General features: G+C 51.9%; 7 protein-coding genes across 7 annotated transcripts; 1 reads left to right on the top strand and 6 right to left on the bottom strand.

Moving 5' to 3' along the window:
• Window positions 1-675: 675 nt before the first annotated feature.
• Window positions 676-1480, bottom strand: N7496_000595 (pyruvate transporter MPC1; the record flags this gene model as incomplete). Its single annotated transcript, XM_056693526.1, has 4 exons — window positions 1379-1480; window positions 1100-1172; window positions 845-1003; window positions 676-742 (listed from the first exon to the last, which is right to left on the bottom strand). The coding sequence occupies exons 1-4, from the start codon at window positions 1449-1451 to the stop codon at window positions 676-678; spliced, it is 372 nt and encodes a 123-aa protein (XP_056560255.1). The 5' UTR covers window positions 1452-1480.
• Window positions 1481-2361: 881 nt separating this feature from the next.
• N7496_000594 (small nuclear ribonucleoprotein-associated protein) lies at window positions 2362-3350 on the bottom strand (the record flags this gene model as incomplete). The annotated part of the gene is made up of 6 exons (XM_056693525.1): window positions 2362-2462; window positions 2533-2577; window positions 2640-3051; window positions 3108-3179; window positions 3238-3246; window positions 3324-3350. 6 exons carry the CDS (start codon window positions 3348-3350, stop codon window positions 2362-2364), a joined length of 666 nt encoding a protein of 221 aa, XP_056560254.1.
• A 374-nt stretch (window positions 3351-3724) lies between these two features.
• On the top strand, window positions 3725-4430 carry N7496_000593 (60S ribosomal protein uL5; the record flags this gene model as incomplete). Its single annotated transcript, XM_056693524.1, has 3 exons — window positions 3725-3727; window positions 3801-4198; window positions 4304-4430. The coding sequence occupies 3 exons, from the start codon at window positions 3725-3727 to the stop codon at window positions 4428-4430; spliced, it is 528 nt and encodes a 175-aa protein (XP_056560253.1).
• A 382-nt stretch (window positions 4431-4812) lies between these two features.
• N7496_000592 (uncharacterized protein) lies at window positions 4813-5075 on the bottom strand (the record flags this gene model as incomplete). Its single annotated transcript, XM_056693523.1, has 2 exons — window positions 4813-4881; window positions 4950-5075. 2 exons carry the CDS (start codon window positions 5073-5075, stop codon window positions 4813-4815), a joined length of 195 nt encoding a protein of 64 aa, XP_056560252.1.
• Window positions 5076-6015: 940 nt separating this feature from the next.
• N7496_000591 (uncharacterized protein) lies at window positions 6016-6511 on the bottom strand (the record flags this gene model as incomplete). Its single annotated transcript, XM_056693522.1, has 2 exons — window positions 6016-6258; window positions 6347-6511. 2 exons carry the CDS (start codon window positions 6509-6511, stop codon window positions 6016-6018), a joined length of 408 nt encoding a protein of 135 aa, XP_056560251.1.
• A 1250-nt stretch (window positions 6512-7761) lies between these two features.
• N7496_000590 (putative carboxylesterase) lies at window positions 7762-9556 on the bottom strand (the record flags this gene model as incomplete). Its single annotated transcript, XM_056693521.1, has 3 exons — window positions 7762-8759; window positions 8818-9189; window positions 9211-9556. 3 exons carry the CDS (start codon window positions 9554-9556, stop codon window positions 7762-7764), a joined length of 1716 nt encoding a protein of 571 aa, XP_056560250.1.
• A 1668-nt stretch (window positions 9557-11224) lies between these two features.
• On the bottom strand, window positions 11225-14862 carry N7496_000589 (pyruvate carboxylase; the record flags this gene model as incomplete). The annotated part of the gene is made up of 2 exons (XM_056693520.1): window positions 11225-11332; window positions 11389-14862. 2 exons carry the CDS (start codon window positions 14860-14862, stop codon window positions 11225-11227), a joined length of 3582 nt encoding a protein of 1193 aa, XP_056560249.1.
• Between the last annotated feature and the right edge of the window lie 2940 nt (window positions 14863-17802).

Genomic DNA, 17802 nt, shown 5'->3' with positions numbered 1-17802 from the left:
AAGATTTGTTTCTGAACTCTCGTTGGGTTGAATTCAACATTTCTCGGATCTCTTTGGGTTTCTGTGATTGGCACGATAAACTATGTCTTCTTAGAATAGCCCCTGCTCTGCTCTCTAAATTATTCCCTGACTAGATTTCAAAAGAGGACTGTTGATCATAACCCGAGAGATAGCCTGAGAGATAATCTTGAAGGTATCTAGGGAGACGTTTAAGGACTTTCAGAAAGATCTTTCCAGAGCGCGGTTGTTAAAGCGTATCTAATTAGACTCTTTTTCGGTTGCTAGTTTCAGCCAGTAACCGGATCCTATCTTGGTGTCAATCAGAGAAAAGTGACTTGGTTTCCAATTCGAGTCGAAGAACAAACAGTTCGATTTGATGTAGAGTCTATGTACAGTGACTAGAATGAGCTCGCCAGAAATTTTAGATCCTCCCGAACTCACTCCAGCCCAAAACATCCCCCCGTCTTCCCCCTCGCATTGTCATTCCCCCATTTCCTGCAAGTTTTACATGCCTCTATAGCATTCCCTTCTTTCCAAATAGATCGTCAAGACCAATCACCGAGCCACAAAATATTGAAATGTGATAGGGATATAGAGATACAATGCTGCGAAACGAGGTACAAAAAGATACGAGCTTTAAATGTTCAATGGAGATCCCAGTCCCGAGGGAACTTTTTATGCCTCCGCGGCCACGGCGCCCTGCTTAGCCTTCTCGGCTAGCTGAGCTTCCCGACCACCCCAGCTGTTGCGAAGAAGAAAGGGTTAGCGCAAATTGTTCCGTGAGTCATGGATAGAAAGTAGACGGGTGAGCCAAGCTTTCACGGGGGTACGGGGAGTCACGCACTTCCAGTATGACAGATAGCGGTAAGCCTGGGTCGTCTGGGCACCGAAGTTGGTCAGATGGCAGGCGAAGAGGAGGTAGTTCTTGGGGGTGACGGCGAGGGAGTAGCGCATGAAGGTGGCAGCGTAGACGACCAGGGCACCGGTCATAGGGCCGGAGATACTGTGTAGCGGAGAAGGTTAGAAGGCGGGTTCGCTTGCGGGTTGACTAGACGGAGAATTTATAGGATGATGGTGCTATCGAGCATGTTGAACGTACATTTCGGGGTCCTTCTGGGTGTCCATCACGGCCGCAATGGGGATACCGAAGTTGGAGACGGGGCCCCAGAAGTCTGCAGTGAAGCATTGTCAGCGAATCCAGTCGTGGTGTATATCTTCAACTCCCATTCCGGGATGTGTTCCTCCGCCCCAATTGAATTAAAACGTCATTCTTCTCTTCCTCTTTCTTCTTTGCTACATGAGCAACTCGTTTCCGCAGGCCGATCTCGGTCCGGGAAGCGCGGCGGGAAACTTGGGAACGGGTTCAATGTGCACGTACGAGTTGAGCAGACATAGTCCAGCACCTTGTTGGAGCGGATCTTAGCATTGATAGCCTTGATAGCAGCGGCCATGATGACGTTGCTGGAGGGAGAAACACGCGGGAAACTGAGGACTCGGTGAGGAGGTTGAGGTTGGGGTCTGCGGGTTGCGGAATTACCGCCTCGATTCAACCGGCGTTGACCGCAGGTCACGTGCTTCAGCAAGGGTATGGCATTGTTCTTATCTCCGTTATACCTTTAGGAGATTTGGAAAAGATCTTCAAGTATATAGGAGTTACATTGGAAATCCATACTTGTAAAGGTTATACTGCGTTTTATCAATGGTCTAAGCTATTGGTGGTTGCTTTGGTATGTGTTGCAGCTTGCCGATGGCGGAAGTGACCGTTAATTGGAGTATTATCTCCGTAATGCAGCGATTATCTACCAGAAAGCTTGGACGGAAAAATAAGCTGATAGTTTCGTTGAATTTATTCGGGTTTCCTTACTTTGGATATAGAGCAAATGGATGGAACAGCCTTCCTGGTCACATGAGTACAGGCTGGAGTCTTCTTAAAACAGCCAAGATGTATAGACGACCTGTCGCCCCCGATATATATATTGAGCAGCCAACAGCTTCAAGTACAAAACCGGATAAAAATTCAATCTGAAAAGAATCTAACCTAACAAATGACCTGGTCCCAAATTGAATTCAATATGTATTGCATGTTGCGACAAGGGGTCGTAGGAATGAGCTAGCATTATTTTTGGTACTAAATGCAAATCTGAAAGGGATTTTCGGCTTTTGTTTTCCTATCCTTGGAAACGACCTCCATCCGCATGCGCCGCAACGCCTTGCCCAGTGAGAGGGCTATCTAGCCTGTTCGCGATATATTCCCTTGCGCTGGAAGTGAGGACCGTATCTCGCCTGTTCTCGAACGGTTTATCTCTCTTTCGCCTTCCCACATGAAACATCACTCAAGTTATGAAGCATCAAAGGTCCTTCTCAAAATAATCTTATCCATTTACCGGCCTCCGAAGCCAGGAGGAGGGTAGCCACGGCCCTGGCCTTGGGGCTGGAAGCCAGGAGGGGGTGGAAAGAGCCGGCTGCGGAGAGAAATGTTAGCCTTGAAAAAGTACTGACAGATAGAATCCAGCGAGGCGGGGGAAAACTTACGAGGAGCACCCTGAGGAGCGAAACCAGGGGGAGGAGCGAACCCAGCTAGAAGCACAGATGGTTAGTATATAGGCAGACAATTCAGCAACTCTCATGTTTGAACTTACGAGGTCCACCAGGAGGTCCTCCACGACCAGCAAAACCAGGAGGCGGCGCACCAGGGAAACCACCAGTGGGGAAGCCTCCAAAGGAGCCAGGAGGAGGCGGGCCACCAACACCAGCAGCGGGGCCACCGAGTCCGACGGGCAGGCCACGACCAGCGGGCTTGCTGATACCGGGACCGGCAACGAGAGTGGCAGCAGCGCCAGGGCCAGCAGTACCGAGACGCGCAGAGGGATCGGCAGGAGGGGGTCCGTCAACGGAGCAAGAGACGACCTGAGTACCGCGAACGATGGTGAGACCGAGAGTACGCTTCTCCTCCGCTTCAACCAGTGGGGCGTTTGAGGGACCGGCGGCGGGCTTTGACTTTCGCTTGGTACGACGGAACTCTTCTGTGTCGGCAAGAACGAGGTTCATGTGCTATGAGAAGTTCGAGGGTTAGTGAATGGTATCGAATGGCTGGGAATGCGACGGACCTTATCAAAAGCCAGCATCTGGCCGGTCATCTGTCGACCATCGTTCAGGGTAACCCTCATCCGGTAGTTGATCTGGAAGACGTGTTAGATTGATGAATGGAGAGTGTTATGCCTTTCTTCAGGAACTCACGAGGTTTTGCTAGAGAGTTGAGGTTAGCGACAGCCATTGACCACCCGAGTCGGGGAAATTGACCAGAGGGACTGGGGGAGACTTACCATCTTGCCCTGCTTATTGGCGGCCATGGTGGGCAAGGGGGGAGCGCGCACGAATGCGACTTGAGAGATCCAAAAAAAGGGTTGAAAGACAGCAAGGATGCTCTCTTCACGGGTGTAGGGATCAAGCAAGACGCGGGATCCTTGAGGTCGAGCTTAGCTCTTCGATGCCGGGCTCAATTCTGGATATCAGATGACTCAGCAGGGAAATACCACGTGACTTTATCGATGTCCTGGTGGAGTAACCTAATTCCTGACATAAGCGCCAAGCTTCTGCGAGCCCTCTCGCTTCCCAATTCCCGTGACTCGGTTCCCGTGACCGCCGCCCACACAAACCGCTTTTGTGCTTTTCGAAGATTCTCTCCATCTCGTCGCCAACCCATATCCACGCCACACCAGTCGCCATGGTATGTTACCACCACAACAACCACACTCCTTTCTATCTCATCGCATAAACGACAATTCTAACGAAATATGCAGTCGGACGCCAAGGACAAGACCGCCAACCCCATGCGCGAGCTGCGCATCCAGAAGCTCGTGCTCAACATCTCCGTCGGCGAGTCTGGTGATAGACTTACCCGTGCCGCCAAGGTGCTCGAGCAGCTGTCCGGTCAGACTCCCGTCTACTCCAAGGCCCGCTACACCGTCCGTACCTTCGGTATCCGCCGTAACGAGAAGATCGCCGTCCACGTTACCGTCCGTGGCCCCAAGGCCGAGGAGATTCTCGAGCGTGGCCTCAAGGTCAAGGAGTACGAGCTCCGCAAGCGCAACTTCTCCGAGACCGGTAACTTCGGTTTCGGTATCTCCGAGCACATCGATCTGGGCATCAAGTACGACCCCGGCATTGGTATCTACGGCATGGACTTCTTCTGCTGCATGTGAGTGCTTTCCACACTGGGACGACAAGAAGTCCCCCCTCCTTTCCTACGAGTAATACTCGGAATGGGAAATATCAAATACTGACATTCATGTCCTCCTACTAGGACCCGCCCCGGTGAGCGTGTTGCCAAGCGCCGCCGCGCGAAGGCCTCCATCGGTTCCAGCCACAAGATCCACCAGAACGAGACCATGAAGTGGTTCAAGAACCGCTTCGACGGTATCATCCGGTAAATGTCTTAATTGACATGTTGAGGAAGCGGGGAAGGCCGGTTGGAAACTTGTGATTTACGATGCATCGAAGGGAGCCAAAAAATTTTCTCCGCCCGCAAACCCAAAAGAAACAAAAATCGGCCCAATGTCAGACCCCCTCGTCGATACAACCGGCCCGGGCCTCCTGATCTTTGCGTCGGATATGGTGTTCTGAAACTCTTTTTTATTCTCTCACGGCAACCAGGATTAGGCGTGTTAGAGACATGAATTTACTACCATGCAAAACTTTTTTGCGTTTCCCACCCCCCTTTTCACAATGAAGGCTGCACGAAAGGTGTTGTTCTCCGCATAACCATTGCTGAAAAGGCATGGCTGGCTCTTGAGACTTTGCTGTCTTGGGATGTCATGCCATGACTCGCTTGACTTGGTCGAATGATCTCGTCAAAGAGTCGGTCTCTTTGCCTCCGATGACCTGTCAAGGTTATGAAGATGTGCAAGAGTACCTCCTGGCCTCTCTCTCTTGTCTATTGCTGTCTACACCTGGTGCCGCTCTTCTGCGTAGTCGTAGGTCTCGTAGTCTGTCGTATGGTTCTGTAGGACTGGTAGTCTACCGCCATGCCCTTCGTCATCTTCACTAACACTCTTGGCTTTCTCAACGGCCACCATGCTAGGTATGGTTCTCTCGGCATGACCCACAAGTCTGGAACGAGGTTTGGACTTCCAGCCGCGCCACGCCCAGCCGAATACTAAGTAGTTCCCACTGGTTTGCATTAATCACGTTGCAGCAATCTGTGCACAAGGATGCTTGGATTCATGTCCACCTAGCATGTTCCTCGAATGGAAAGGCTGCTTGTTCAAGTTATCGTCTTCTCTGGTCATTCTGCCATATCGCACAGTTCTCATTCCTGTACCTTTCGAGTACTACAGTGGTTGCAAGCTAATCACGGATTTTTGATAGTGGCTCTGCATACAACAGGCCATGATTTGAATCATGTTCACGCAAGAAATACCCATGTGAGATTGACAAGGCGGAAGGCAATATCATAGTAGTCTGGTACTCGGTCTATCTCGTCTACGTCACATTGTCTCTAAACGAGGACTAAGGGGTATATACATCACTTATCTGACAAGACACGTCTCTTGACATAGAGTATAAGTAGCAGGAGATACAAGACGTCCTTGTCTGCTCCTGTCTGGGCCTTCCTGACATTCCATAGATCGAGGGAGATCCTCACAATATAGCACTTCGATCGCAATTGGAGCTTTATGTACTTGATCTTCCATAATTTATCACGTCTTTACTGTCTAGGTAGCTATCAACTTGCCAAGCAAAGAGGAACCTATGCTCAACCCACGGCAACAGCGAGAAGACTAACTCCTACGTATAAGTAATCCATAATAAAACTGTCATAGACAACACATTTTCATCTTATTTTCGTCAAAACAAATGATGAGTTATCAAAATACACCATATACAATAAACCAAACCCCAATCCCACAAAAACACAATTCACTCAAAAAAAAAAAAAGAAACATAATCATGAAAAAAGAACCCCCAATTACAATCTGATACCTATCCCTATCAATTACTCCCGTCCTTTAACTCTCACTTACTCCCCCGCGTATATCCCTCCCACAACTTCGAAAAGAAACCCCCCTGCTCCCGCTGCTCATTCCAACTCGCCCTCCGCGCCGCCATATTCGCATCCGCAGACTCCCGCTTCTGCGAACTCAGCGAGGAGAACAGGCCAGCGCCGGAACCAGAGCCTGCGCTTGAGCGGCGGCGGTCATGGACGGAGGGGGTTGTCGGGGAGCCGCTGTTGGCGGAGGAGGCGGAGCCGACGGATTCCTGGGATTGTTTAGATGGGTGCATACGGAAGGGATAAGTAGATAGGCGGGGTAGAGGGGCAAAGGATTAGGGGAGGTGGCAGACGTACTCGGCGTTTAGCTTCGGCAGCCTGCATTTCAGGCGTTAGAGCCCATGCGGCACGGCTGGCGGGACCCTTGGAGCCACCGTTTGTCCAGACGTTGAGGTGTTCGTAGCGATCGCCGGCGGTGCCGTGCCAGTGGCGCTTGAGGTTGTCTGCGATATTGTCGGACATGATGGATGGCTTTTTGACGATGGGAGATTTGAGATTGTAGATTTAGTGGATTGGTCTTGATATGTATTGGTTAGTGGGTGATTATGTAGAGTTAGGGTTTTAAGAATCAATGTGTGAGATGAAGATGAGAATGACGATGAATATGGAGAACAGCGGTAGAGGGGTGTTCAAATAAACTCTTTTATAAAGGAGTGAGGTTGGATCGAGATGGGTTGGAGTCAAAGACGTCATTGAAGGAAGTGCGGAATGCGGGTGGGGGATCCGTGGATAGGAGGGGTTTTGTATAAAGAGCAAGCGATGGAACACGAAGATAAGAGATGATAGGTTAGGAGGTGAATACGTACCTTATTTTTTACTCTATTCTCCTCAACGAGAATCTCTTTATTCTATTATCTTCAACGATAATAGTATTATCTTCAACGATAATAGATTCAGGGTATATGGTGATATAGGAGGAGGGGAAAGGAAGTCGAGAAAAAGAGGGGAAAGGCTGTATTTAAAACCATGTCGTGTGTAAATATGAACGAGTTATTTCCCCCCGGACTTTGGCCTGCTGGTTACTCCATTCGGGTCTCTACCGGGCACCGATCAGGATAATGATTGGCGATTGGTAATTGACATGTCTAGAATGGATGGAGGTGCGGATATACGATACTTTATGGAAGCTACTAAGCTGGAACTCGACCTGCTTGACTGGTTTGATCATGATACACTTCATCAAGCTCCTAATCGTATGATAATTAGTGCTTCAAAGGGGCCAACAAGTCTTTGCATATGAAGCTGAGGATACGAGAGTACTGTACAGCTTTACACGCAAGCTGAATGGTCGCAGCTTGACGTAAGAGAGAATGCGGGGGAAGCTCTTGAGAACGAATCAGACGTGCAGGTATAAAGTACTTTATTCAGTAGGGTTAACCTGGACTAGTACAAGTACTCTTGACCTAACCTTCTAGGACCCACTTGTCGATCGAGAACGGTCGATCGAGGACCATCGATCGAGAATTACTACTACCGTGATGAGGAACCAGAGATTTGACATACATGAGCCAGAGATGAAGATCTATACGATCTATGATAATCGATCGAGATCGGTGGATCAATGTCTGATCAAAACCAGGAACTAATTACGTCGACAACATGCGGATTGCACAATAACTATATCCGGGTATAGTACCTCAATTCCAGGTTCACTATCTATAACTCTTTTACCCATCGCCTAGACATAAATCTAAATGACCAAGATGATACTCTCACAACTTAGCCTTCTCACCCACATCCCTCAAAGCCTTCCACACCTTAACACCCTCCTCCCAAAGCTCATCCCCCCGAATCTCCACCTCCCCATCAGCCCTCAACACCCTAACCCCCTTCCCACTAGTGCCCCATCCAAACCCATCACTCCCCACCTGCACACCCTTCACAAACCGACCCAACGGCCCAATAAACGCCTTCTCAGTACTCCTCTTCTCATCCTCCGTCAAAACATCCCCATTGCCCCAGAACCACAACGGATAATCCGACGAGTGCGTGACTCCCCACTCCAACGGGATCCCCTTCTCAATACACTTGGCCCGGAACTCAATCCGATACCGGTAGATTAACCGCGACGCATCGACGCCAGCGGTGTTATCGGTAAGAGCGTGGATCAGGCCGCGCTGCATGTGGTACACCTGCATATCAGCATAGATCCGGCCCCAAGCATCGGGTGTCCAGTTCTGGCAATTCGGCGGCAGGGATTTCGTCGGGTAGTGCAAGGGCAAGACGGCATCGACGATTCGCTCGGGGTAATCGGCGATGAGTCTTGTGCGGAGAGCATCTAGGGTGTTTTCCTTTGGTGGATACCAGACGCTGTAGAGGAAGTGTTCGTCTGCGCATTCGCCGAGGAGGAGTCTGACGTTGCGGGAGAGGAGTTTCCGGGCAAAGTCGCCGTTGTCGAGGGAAGTGAAGAGATTGGGGAGGATGAAGCCGTTGTCGGTTGTCGGGCGGAATTGGTGGATTTCGATGGAATTGATTGCGTCAAGGAGTTGTCTTGGTGGGAGGGCGCGGAGACGGGCGAGTTTTTCGTTGCCGGAGAGTGTTAGGGGGATGTTTAGTGCGGAGAGGAGCTGGTCGAATTGGAGTTGTGTTTCTGCTGGGGATTTGGGTTGGACTGCTGGGGAGTTGGAGAAGATGCATGCCTGGCGGACGATGGCCTTGTCGTCTGGTTGACGGAGGTCGTAGGCCAATTGGTGGAAGACGGAGTTTGCACCTGAATTCATGGCGGTTAGTATATCGCCATTGAATGTTGGACATGCTTATGCACTCACCAGCAGAATACCCCGAGATGGTGATATTATCCGGATTGCCCCCGAACAAATGCACATTCTCCTTGGTCCACTCCATCGCCAACCGCTGATCCCAGAATCCATGGTTACCAACGGTCTCCCCCACGGCCGCAGCATCCTGCTCGAGTTCCGCCGAGTACAAGAATCCAAACAGATTCACCCGATACGCAGGCATAACAATCACACACTTGAAATCCGTCTCGCCCAGCAACGCCGCCGCATTGAAGCCATTGGGCGAGCCAAACTGCAACCAGCCTCCATCTACAACAGCCCACCAGTCAGCCTTTATACCAACCACAGTAAAAACAAGAAAATTGACCCGTCGGACCAATGGAAGAAGAAAGACATGGTATACTCACGAATAAACATAAAAACAGGCCATCCCCCCCCTCGGCACCTCCCCAACCGGCACCCAAACATTACACTGAAAACAATCCTCCGTCCAAGCATCCTCATTCACGGGCGAAAGATTCAAAAACCCCGGTTGCGGACACAACCCCGCACCAGTCTCACATCGACCGGGGGCATCTTTGCTGCCGTAGGTGAATGTAGAAGGGAGTCGGCGGGCACGACGCCAGCGCTGCAGTGGGGGCAGAGCATAGCGGACGCCGCCGAAGTAGTGGCACAGGTCGGTGGAGGATTGAGTGGATGTGATGGTGAGACCTTGGATTGTGCCGCGGTGGGCGAGGGTGTGGAGGTGTGGGCGGGTTGATGTTTGCATGATGGGAAGAGAGGAGAGTAGGTATGGTCAATCAAAGCTGCGAGAATATACATCGTTAGCAGGCAACTACTTCTTTCTGGTCCAAGTTTTAGTACATACCTTTCTTTCTACCTACCAGAAATCCAAGCAGAGGAGAGCAGAACAGAGTTCTCAACAGTGTCCCCCCATCACCCTTTTATCACGAACAATGCTCGGAGAACTCGGACTGCATTCCGCGGACCGCCTACAAAAGATAACGGTAGCCGAGATAAACAGTCCTATTTGGAGCACCGCGATTGGGTAGACGAGACGAGCGGACTTGGATCGGCAAATTTGGGGGTTGGAGACGTGCTGTGGATTGCGGGGAGGGCCCCGCTGGGTTCGGTGTCGGGGTCTACATCTGGGGGCCGATGAAGGCTGTTCTTTACTGGAGTATTGTTAGGGTTGGATGGTTAATTAACACTGGATAAATAAATGCTAGGCATGGTATGGGTTACAGTAAATTTCGAAATCAGTTGAACGCAATGAAACAGGTCTTCGGTAAATTCTCCAAGAAAATAGATTAAGGTTTGTCGATGAGAGGAATTGGGAAAACTTACATTGTCCAGATATGCAATATAACGGGACGTTTATGCAATGTGATGGGGATAAGAGTGGCTATCCTTATCTAGCATGTACTTGTACATATGATCCTCTTGTTTGTGACAACGCCAATTCTGATGGCGGAGGAACTGGAAGTTCAAGCAACAGTGGAACTTCTAACTCCACCGAAACCTCGAGTGGAGTCAAATCCTCGTGTTGTTTCCAGACAAAATATTGGAGCTTAGGGACTTTGTTCATTGGCTCCTGTCTATTTGTACTCGTGTAATGCTATGTGGGTGGACTTGCTAGCAACGTTTCAGAATGAAAAGGACGAATTTTTGTGTTCGTGATACTCCTCTACAACCTTCTGTGTTATGACTGGCGGGTACAGTACAGTAGAAAGGTTACGTTGGATACGGCAAGAATGAGGATTCGGAACGAATAACTAGGACAGGTAACAAGAAGATCATACTAGACAGTCCGTAGCCCCAAAAGAGTCTACGGGGTTCCATAGTATAGTACGGTATTATGACAGTGAACTCATCGATCATGTAAGGAGAGCGGTAAGCTCAAGAAAGTTAGCGTATCTCGGGCTTATTTTCCGGGAATGAAGTCGCCAGAGTGCGGAGGTATAACTGATTTCGAAAATTGCTGTAGGTCAATGATTGAATTTAGTGGAGGGTATCAGTGGGCTTTTGTAGAGTCAGTATGTACAGTGGGGCTGGGGCTCGTCAGGTCGGGATTATAGACTACGCTAGACCCTACCACCTACCAAAAGGAACAAGTCTACCCCAACTTGGCACCTCTTGATGGGGAGACAGAGGATACAAGAGAATACAGATAGAAAAAAGTACTAAAAAGCCATTCATCATTTCAATAAGAAATAACCAAAATAAGAAAAAAAATAACCAATCAAATCCAAACAAAAATCCTGTTGGACAAACATAAACCAACCAACGCTAGAAACCATCGTTCAAATCACATCACATCGCGTCTTTGCGCGTGTAGTTAATCGTGCGCATCTTATACACAATAAGAGATAAGAGATCCAAAGCCAAAAAAAGTTTAATCAAAAAAAGTTCGCACACTTTTCTAACCGGTCACACTCTATGCCTTGGTAATCCGGCAGATAAGGTCCTGGCCGTCGACGGAGTCACCCTCCTTGACGAGCAGACTGGAGACCTTACCACTGTGAGGAGCGGAGATGACCATTTCCTGTGATAATATTAGTACGAAGTGTAATAATTTGTGTAACGGGGGACATTTCTTACCATCTTCATGGCGCTCAGCACCGCAATAGGGTCACCCTTCTTCACCTCGTGGCCGTCGTGCACGCGGATCTCAACCACGACACCGGACATGGGGGCACCGACCTGGCTGCTGTCGGCAGCGTCGGCCTTAGGACGAGCGACGTTGTCCACGGAGGCCTTGTTGTCGTCAACAGAGACCTGGCGGACTTCACCGTTGACCTCGTAGAAGACCTCACGCTGACCGGTCTGCTCGGACAAGGGACCGATAGCCAGCAGCTTCAGGATAAGAACCTTACCCTTCTCGAGCTCAACGTGGAACTCCTCGCCAATCTCGGGACGAGCAAGGAAGTAGCGAGTGGGCAGAACGGAGAGATCACCGAACTTCTGCACGAACTTGCGGTAGTCCTCGAAGACCTTGGGGTACATGGCGTACGAGGCGACATCGCACTCGGTGGCGGCACCGAACTTCTCGCGGATCTGGTTCTTGATAGCAGCCAGATCCAGAGGCTCGAGGTACAGACCGGGACGCTTGTCGAGCTTGCGGCGGTCACGCAGAGCGCGGGAGCGCAGGGGCTCGGGGAAGCCACCGAAGGGCTGACCCATCAGACCCTCCAGGAACTCGAGGACGGAGCCGGGGAAGTCCAGCTCGGCAGCACGCTCAACGACGTCCTCCTCAGAGAGCTTGTTGGAGACCATGAACTGGGCCAGATCACCAACAACCTTGGAGGTAGGAGTGACCTTGACGATATCGCCAAGCAAGTCGTTGGCAGCCTCGTAGGCCTTCTTGGTCTCGGCCCACTGCTGGCCCAGACCCAGCTGGCTGGCCTGGAAGATCAGGTTGGTCAGCTGACCACCAGGGATCTCGTGCTCGTAGACCTCGGGGTCGGGGCCGGTGAGACCAGCCTCGAAGGGCGAGTAGAGCAGACGCAGCTGGGCCCAATAGGTGTCGAGGGCGCGGACCTGCGCGATGTCGAGCTGGGGATCCTGCTCGGTGCCAGCGAGCGAGGCCAGGAGGGCACCGATGCTGGGCTGGGAGGTCATACCGGACAGGGAGTCAGTGGCGGCATCGACGGCGTCAGCGCCAGCCTGGGCGCAGGCAATCATCGAGGCAACACCAGTACCGGCAGAGTCGTGGGTGTGCACGTGGATGGGGAGGTCGGGGTAACGCTCACGGAGGGCGCCGATCAGGATGCGGGCAGCCTGGGGCTTCAGAACACCGGCCATATCCTTGATACCCAGGACGTGAGTGCCGAGGGAGACAATCTTCTCAGCGAGAGCAAGGTAGTACTCCAGGTTGTACTTCTTGGTGGGGTTCAGCATGTCACCACTGTAGCAGATGGTAGCCTCGACCACACCGCCGGCCTGCTGGACGGCCTTGATACCGACCTCGAGCTGGTCGACGTCGTTGAGGGCATCGAAGACACGGAAGATGTCAACACCGTACTTCTTGGCCTGCTTACAGAAGTGGTAGATGGCGTTGTCAGGAAGGGAAGAGTAGGCAACACCGTTGGCGCCGCGCAGCAGCATCTGGAAGGGAATGTTGGGAACGGCCTTGCGGAGCTTGCGCAGACGGTCCCAGGGGTCCTCGTAGAGGAAGCGCATGGCGACGTCGAAGGTGGCGCCACCCCAGCACTCCAGACTGTAGGCGTTGTGCAGAGCGTGGCTGGTCTCGTGGGCAATGTTGAGCATATCGATGGTACGAACACGGGTGGCGAGCAGCGACTGGTGGGCATCACGCCAGGTGGTGTCCATGAGCAAGCAGCCCTTGTTGGCACGCACAGCCTTGGCGAAAGCAGCCGGGCCTTCGCTGTCAAGGATCTGCTTCCAACCCTTCTGGCAGGGGACGGAGACGTCGATGGGGTTACCAGAGGCATCCCGGAGGATGGGCTTGATGATCTCACCCTTGAACTTGGGCTCACCAATCTGGCCCTTGATGCTGCTGCCGTTGACGGCGACATCACCGAGGTATGCGAGCAGCTTCTGGGCACGGTTCTGGGAGCCGACCAGAGCGAAGAGCTCGGGGGTGTCATCGATAAAAGTAGTCCAGCAGGTGCCATCGATGAAGGTAGGGTGGCTCAGGAGGGAAGCCAGGAAGGGAATGTTGGTCTTGACACCACGGATACGGAACTCGACCAAGGCACGCAGCACCTTGCGGCGGGCAATCTCGTAGGTAGAACCACGGCATGTACACTTGACCAGCATGGAGTCGTAGTGAGGGGTGATGACGGCACCGGCGAAACCGTTACCACCGTCGAGACGGACACCGTTACCACCAGCGGAGCGGTAGACCTCGATCTTACCGGTGTCGGGAGAGAAGCCCTTGGCGGGGTCTTCAGTTGTGATACGGCACTGAATGGCGAAACCGCGAGTAGAGATGCGGTCCTGAGTCAGACCCAGCTGCTCAAGAGTGGCACCGGCAGCGATCTGAATCTGGGCAGCGACGATATCGATACCGGTGATCTCCTCGGTGATGGTGTGCTCGACCTGGATACGAGGGTTGATCTCGATGAAGTAGTAGCGGTTCTGCTGGTCCACCAGGAACTCGGCAGTACCGGCGTTGCGGTACTTGACAGACTTGGCGAGCTTCACGGCATCGGCCAGAATCTTGTCACGCACATCGATGGGGAGGTCCTTGGCCGGGGCAATCTCCACGACCTTCTGGTGACGACGCTGGACGGAGCAGTCACGCTCGAACAAGTGGACAACGTTGCCCTGGTTATCACCGAGCAGCTGGACCTCAATGTGCTTGGGCTTGTCGAGGAAGCGCTCGACGAAGACGGTGCCGTTACCAAAGGCGGAGCGGGCCTCGGAGGTGGCACGCTCGAAGGAGTCGCGCAGGTCAGCCTGGTCGCGGACGACACGCATACCACGGCCACCACCACCGAAGGCAGCCTTGATGATGATGGGGAAGCCATAGGTATCGGTGAAGGTCTTGACCTCCTCGTAGCGCTCGACGGGGCCCTCGGTACCGGGGACGACGGGGACACCACACTTGATGGCCAGGCGACGGGCAGAGACCTTGTCACCGAGGGCATCAATAGTGTCCGGGGTCGGACCCACGAAAACGATGCCGGCCTTTTCGACATTTCGGGCGAACTCGGCGTTCTCCGACAAGAAGCCGTAACCAGGGTGGATCAGGTGCACGCCGTGCTCCACGGCGATCTTAATGATCTCATCACCGGCCAAGTAAGCACCCACGGGGGTGTACTGACCGCGCTTACCGATCATGTAGGCCTCGTCAGCCTTTTGACGGTGCATACCCAGGCGGTCCTCATGGGAGAAGACGGCAACGGTCTGCAGGGACAGCTCGTGGGCGGTACGGAAGATACGGATGGGGATTTCACCACGGTTGGCCACCAGGATCTTTTGGAAGTGCATGATGGTGGAGTTGGCACGTAGACGACGGTGCACGGAATCCTGGTGGTGCTCCTCATGGTCCTCGATGAACTCGGAGTCATCGATAGCCTCCTCGGGCTGGCGGTGCGGGGCAGCCATGATGTGTGTAGGGGAGAATCAGGTGAAGAGGGTTTACAGAAGATAGCTAGAGATGGGAGAAAGGAAACCAGGTCAATTATTGCTTCTTCGTCTCGGAGGAAGCCAATTGAGCTGATTGACGGGGAAAACGACGACAGTTTTGCGCCGGGGGAAATAGTGACTCACGGTTATCTCAAATAGCTGGGGGAGGAAGAAGCTCCGGATAGAACCCCAGGGCCGATTTCGGCAGAACGCAGTGCAATTCGGTTTAGGCACTGGCTTAAGGGTCAGAAAAAAGGACAAAACCTCCCAGACCAGAAGAAGAAGATGGAAGTAGAAGGGAGGAAGAGATTCAAATAAAAAAAAAAAGGAAGAAGGAGAGGGGAGGAAAGGTTAAATGTCCGAGGAGGGGAGGGGCAGATAAAAGAGAGTCACGGGCCCAGAAGCTGGAAGTGGCCGATACCCAGCGAGCCCAGCCATTTCCCGGGGTTGACTCCATCGATGAGGTAACAATAAGAAATGGACCTTACCGCCTTCGGTCACGTTGCTCTGATCCCTGAGAGAGGAATTCGGTCAACCACTTCAATCCTCGACTTCTCCAAGAGGTTCACCGGTACACCGGACACATCAATCTCCTGTGATTTTTCTTACTGGATTCTATTTGCTTTGCTTTTTTTTTCTACTCTCTCTCTCTTTCTCTCCCTCTGACTCTTTTCTTTTAGGTCCCTCCGGCGGGGCGGGGCATTTTCCCTCTCCTTACTATTTTATTTTTTATTTAATTCAATTACCCTTTTCAACATACGGCTACATGCGCGAGGTCGGCAACGAGATCCTCCGATGAGATCATCCCCAGGACCCGCGATAACCAGCGATTCGCCATTATTCTTCTTCTCTCAAGGTTCAACTTCGATATCGGGTGGATTAGGCCCGTCAATCCAACCTCGGGTCCTCGGACATGGTTGAAACCTCCCCAGGTCTATTATTATTATTTCTCTCTCAGAAGACTCTAGATCGCCTACTCGCCCGCTTTCCCCCCCCCCCTGTTTGGTCCTGAGCAAAACGGATATTGACGGGAAACCTGGAGTGGTCCGGGGGAGACTCGGAGAACTCTCGACCTGACGAACCCACCTGGGGGCCAATCACGAGCCTTGCGTAGCCCATTTCTTTCCCTTCTTCCCACGCTTGGCCCAAGGGACCACCCCCTTCACCTCGGGGAAAGTCATTCCGAATCGTCCTCATCCTTGGGGGTACTCTGGACTTGGGCGACTTCTCCGATCGCGTTTGACTCATGAACCATTGAGGGGGGAAGAAAACGGGACCATGATTATTTCCTACTGTTCAACCCCCCCAATTGTTCTCCCCACGAGGGGGAAGTTCTTGCCCCCTCTAGGCTGACGGTCCCGCGAAATTTGTGTCGGGTCATGCGTGCTCAATCTCTAGAGGAAAGGATCTCCTATCCCTCCTCCGATGGCGCTGGTTCTTGTTCCTGATTTTGGAGATTCTGGATGGCTGATCGGTGATTCTTTCCGACCATGAGGACCGCCCTAGCCCTTGCGTGCTCGCTGCTTGTAGTTGTCCTGTAGTCCCTGTAGCTCATTTTTTGCCCCTCCTCCTCTCCCACTTGGCGCTACGGCTGATCTCCCGTCTGGGTATGACAGGATCTATGCCAAGATCTAAGCAAATAGTAATTGTTAATAGTTTCGTAGCACATTCCATGGCTTTTTCTTAAGATTTTCTTCTACTCTCCGTACTCCGCATACTGTTTCTATTCCGAGTCCGACCGACAGGGGGGTGTACATTGTGGAATCTGCAGCAAAAAGCCAAGCAGCCAAGGGACCAGCCAAGCTCCGCGGCATACCGAGGCGCAATCGATATTCCCACAAACTACTCAATGTCCATTGTTAAAGTAACTGGTTTCTACATGACTATTTCTACGATACCAAGACCGCACCACAAGACTATTGAATCCCCTCTCAAAACCGACCATGCCAAGGTCCCGCCAGTACACATACCAACACAATCTTAACCTGCGACCGCGGAAATGCAATTGACTTTTTAACACTGTACCAAGTACTTTCTGGAACAACCACAGTCGAACAGATCGCCATGTACCGATAGCAGGGTACTTGGCGCAATCCCCAACCAATCTCACCGTCTAAACCCTCACTTCCTGCACGATAAGCCAAACCGGCATCCAATTACTGTTCTCCTAATTTCATTCCAATCATCTTTCCCCCATTTCCACCCGGCATGCTTATCTTTCCCCCCTCCGTAACCCGCCGACGTCATTTGTTCCCCCAGATCTGCTCGGCTGGAGATCAGTGGACTCGCTCTGGAAGACTTGAATGCATGTGCGTTCGTGCTTTGTACTGGAGTTTGGTGCTCATGACTAGTAGAGAGGCACTGCACTACTACAGTAATTACATAGCGAATAATTCTGTAAAAAAAACCCTTGATGTTCATGAATTAGAGTACTGCACGATTCCTACAATAACCCTCCCCACAAAACCCTCCCATCAATGTTTAAACCCCCACACCCAAATCATCACCCGTTTGCTACGAATAGCTCACGAATCACGATAGAATGGTACCATTCCAATTCCATCGATACAGTAGCAACAAGCCTTGTACACTCCAACCCTCCCTCCGCGTCTAACCATTATTCCTCATCGAACGGAATAATTCACAGCCACGACCCCCCAATAATTCTTCCGTAGAAGCCCACACCCTCCACATGACACCTCCGCCTAGCCTCCTACGCGTCTCTCCACAGGGTAAAAGTCTTGCCCGCCGAACCTCGCCGCCTTCCTTCCAGCCGGGGGTGCCGAGTTTAGGACTCCCGTTCGCCGTGTAGATAATCAGGTTCTGGTATTGCGGGACTTTTTACTCCGTATCTCGGTATAATTGTCAGTGCGAGTGCGAGCCGATCGAATGGCGGGCCGAGGGGGGGTGGACTAATTG

The sequence above is a fragment of the Penicillium cataractarum genome (genome assembly GCF_028827025.1).
Source record: "Penicillium cataractarum strain IBT 29864 chromosome Unknown utg000001l, whole genome shotgun sequence".
Classification (NCBI taxonomy): Eukaryota; Fungi; Ascomycota; class Eurotiomycetes; order Eurotiales; family Aspergillaceae; genus Penicillium; species Penicillium cataractarum.
Note: the sequence above shows the minus strand (reverse complement) of the source record. Positions and strands in the feature narration are given on the sequence as shown.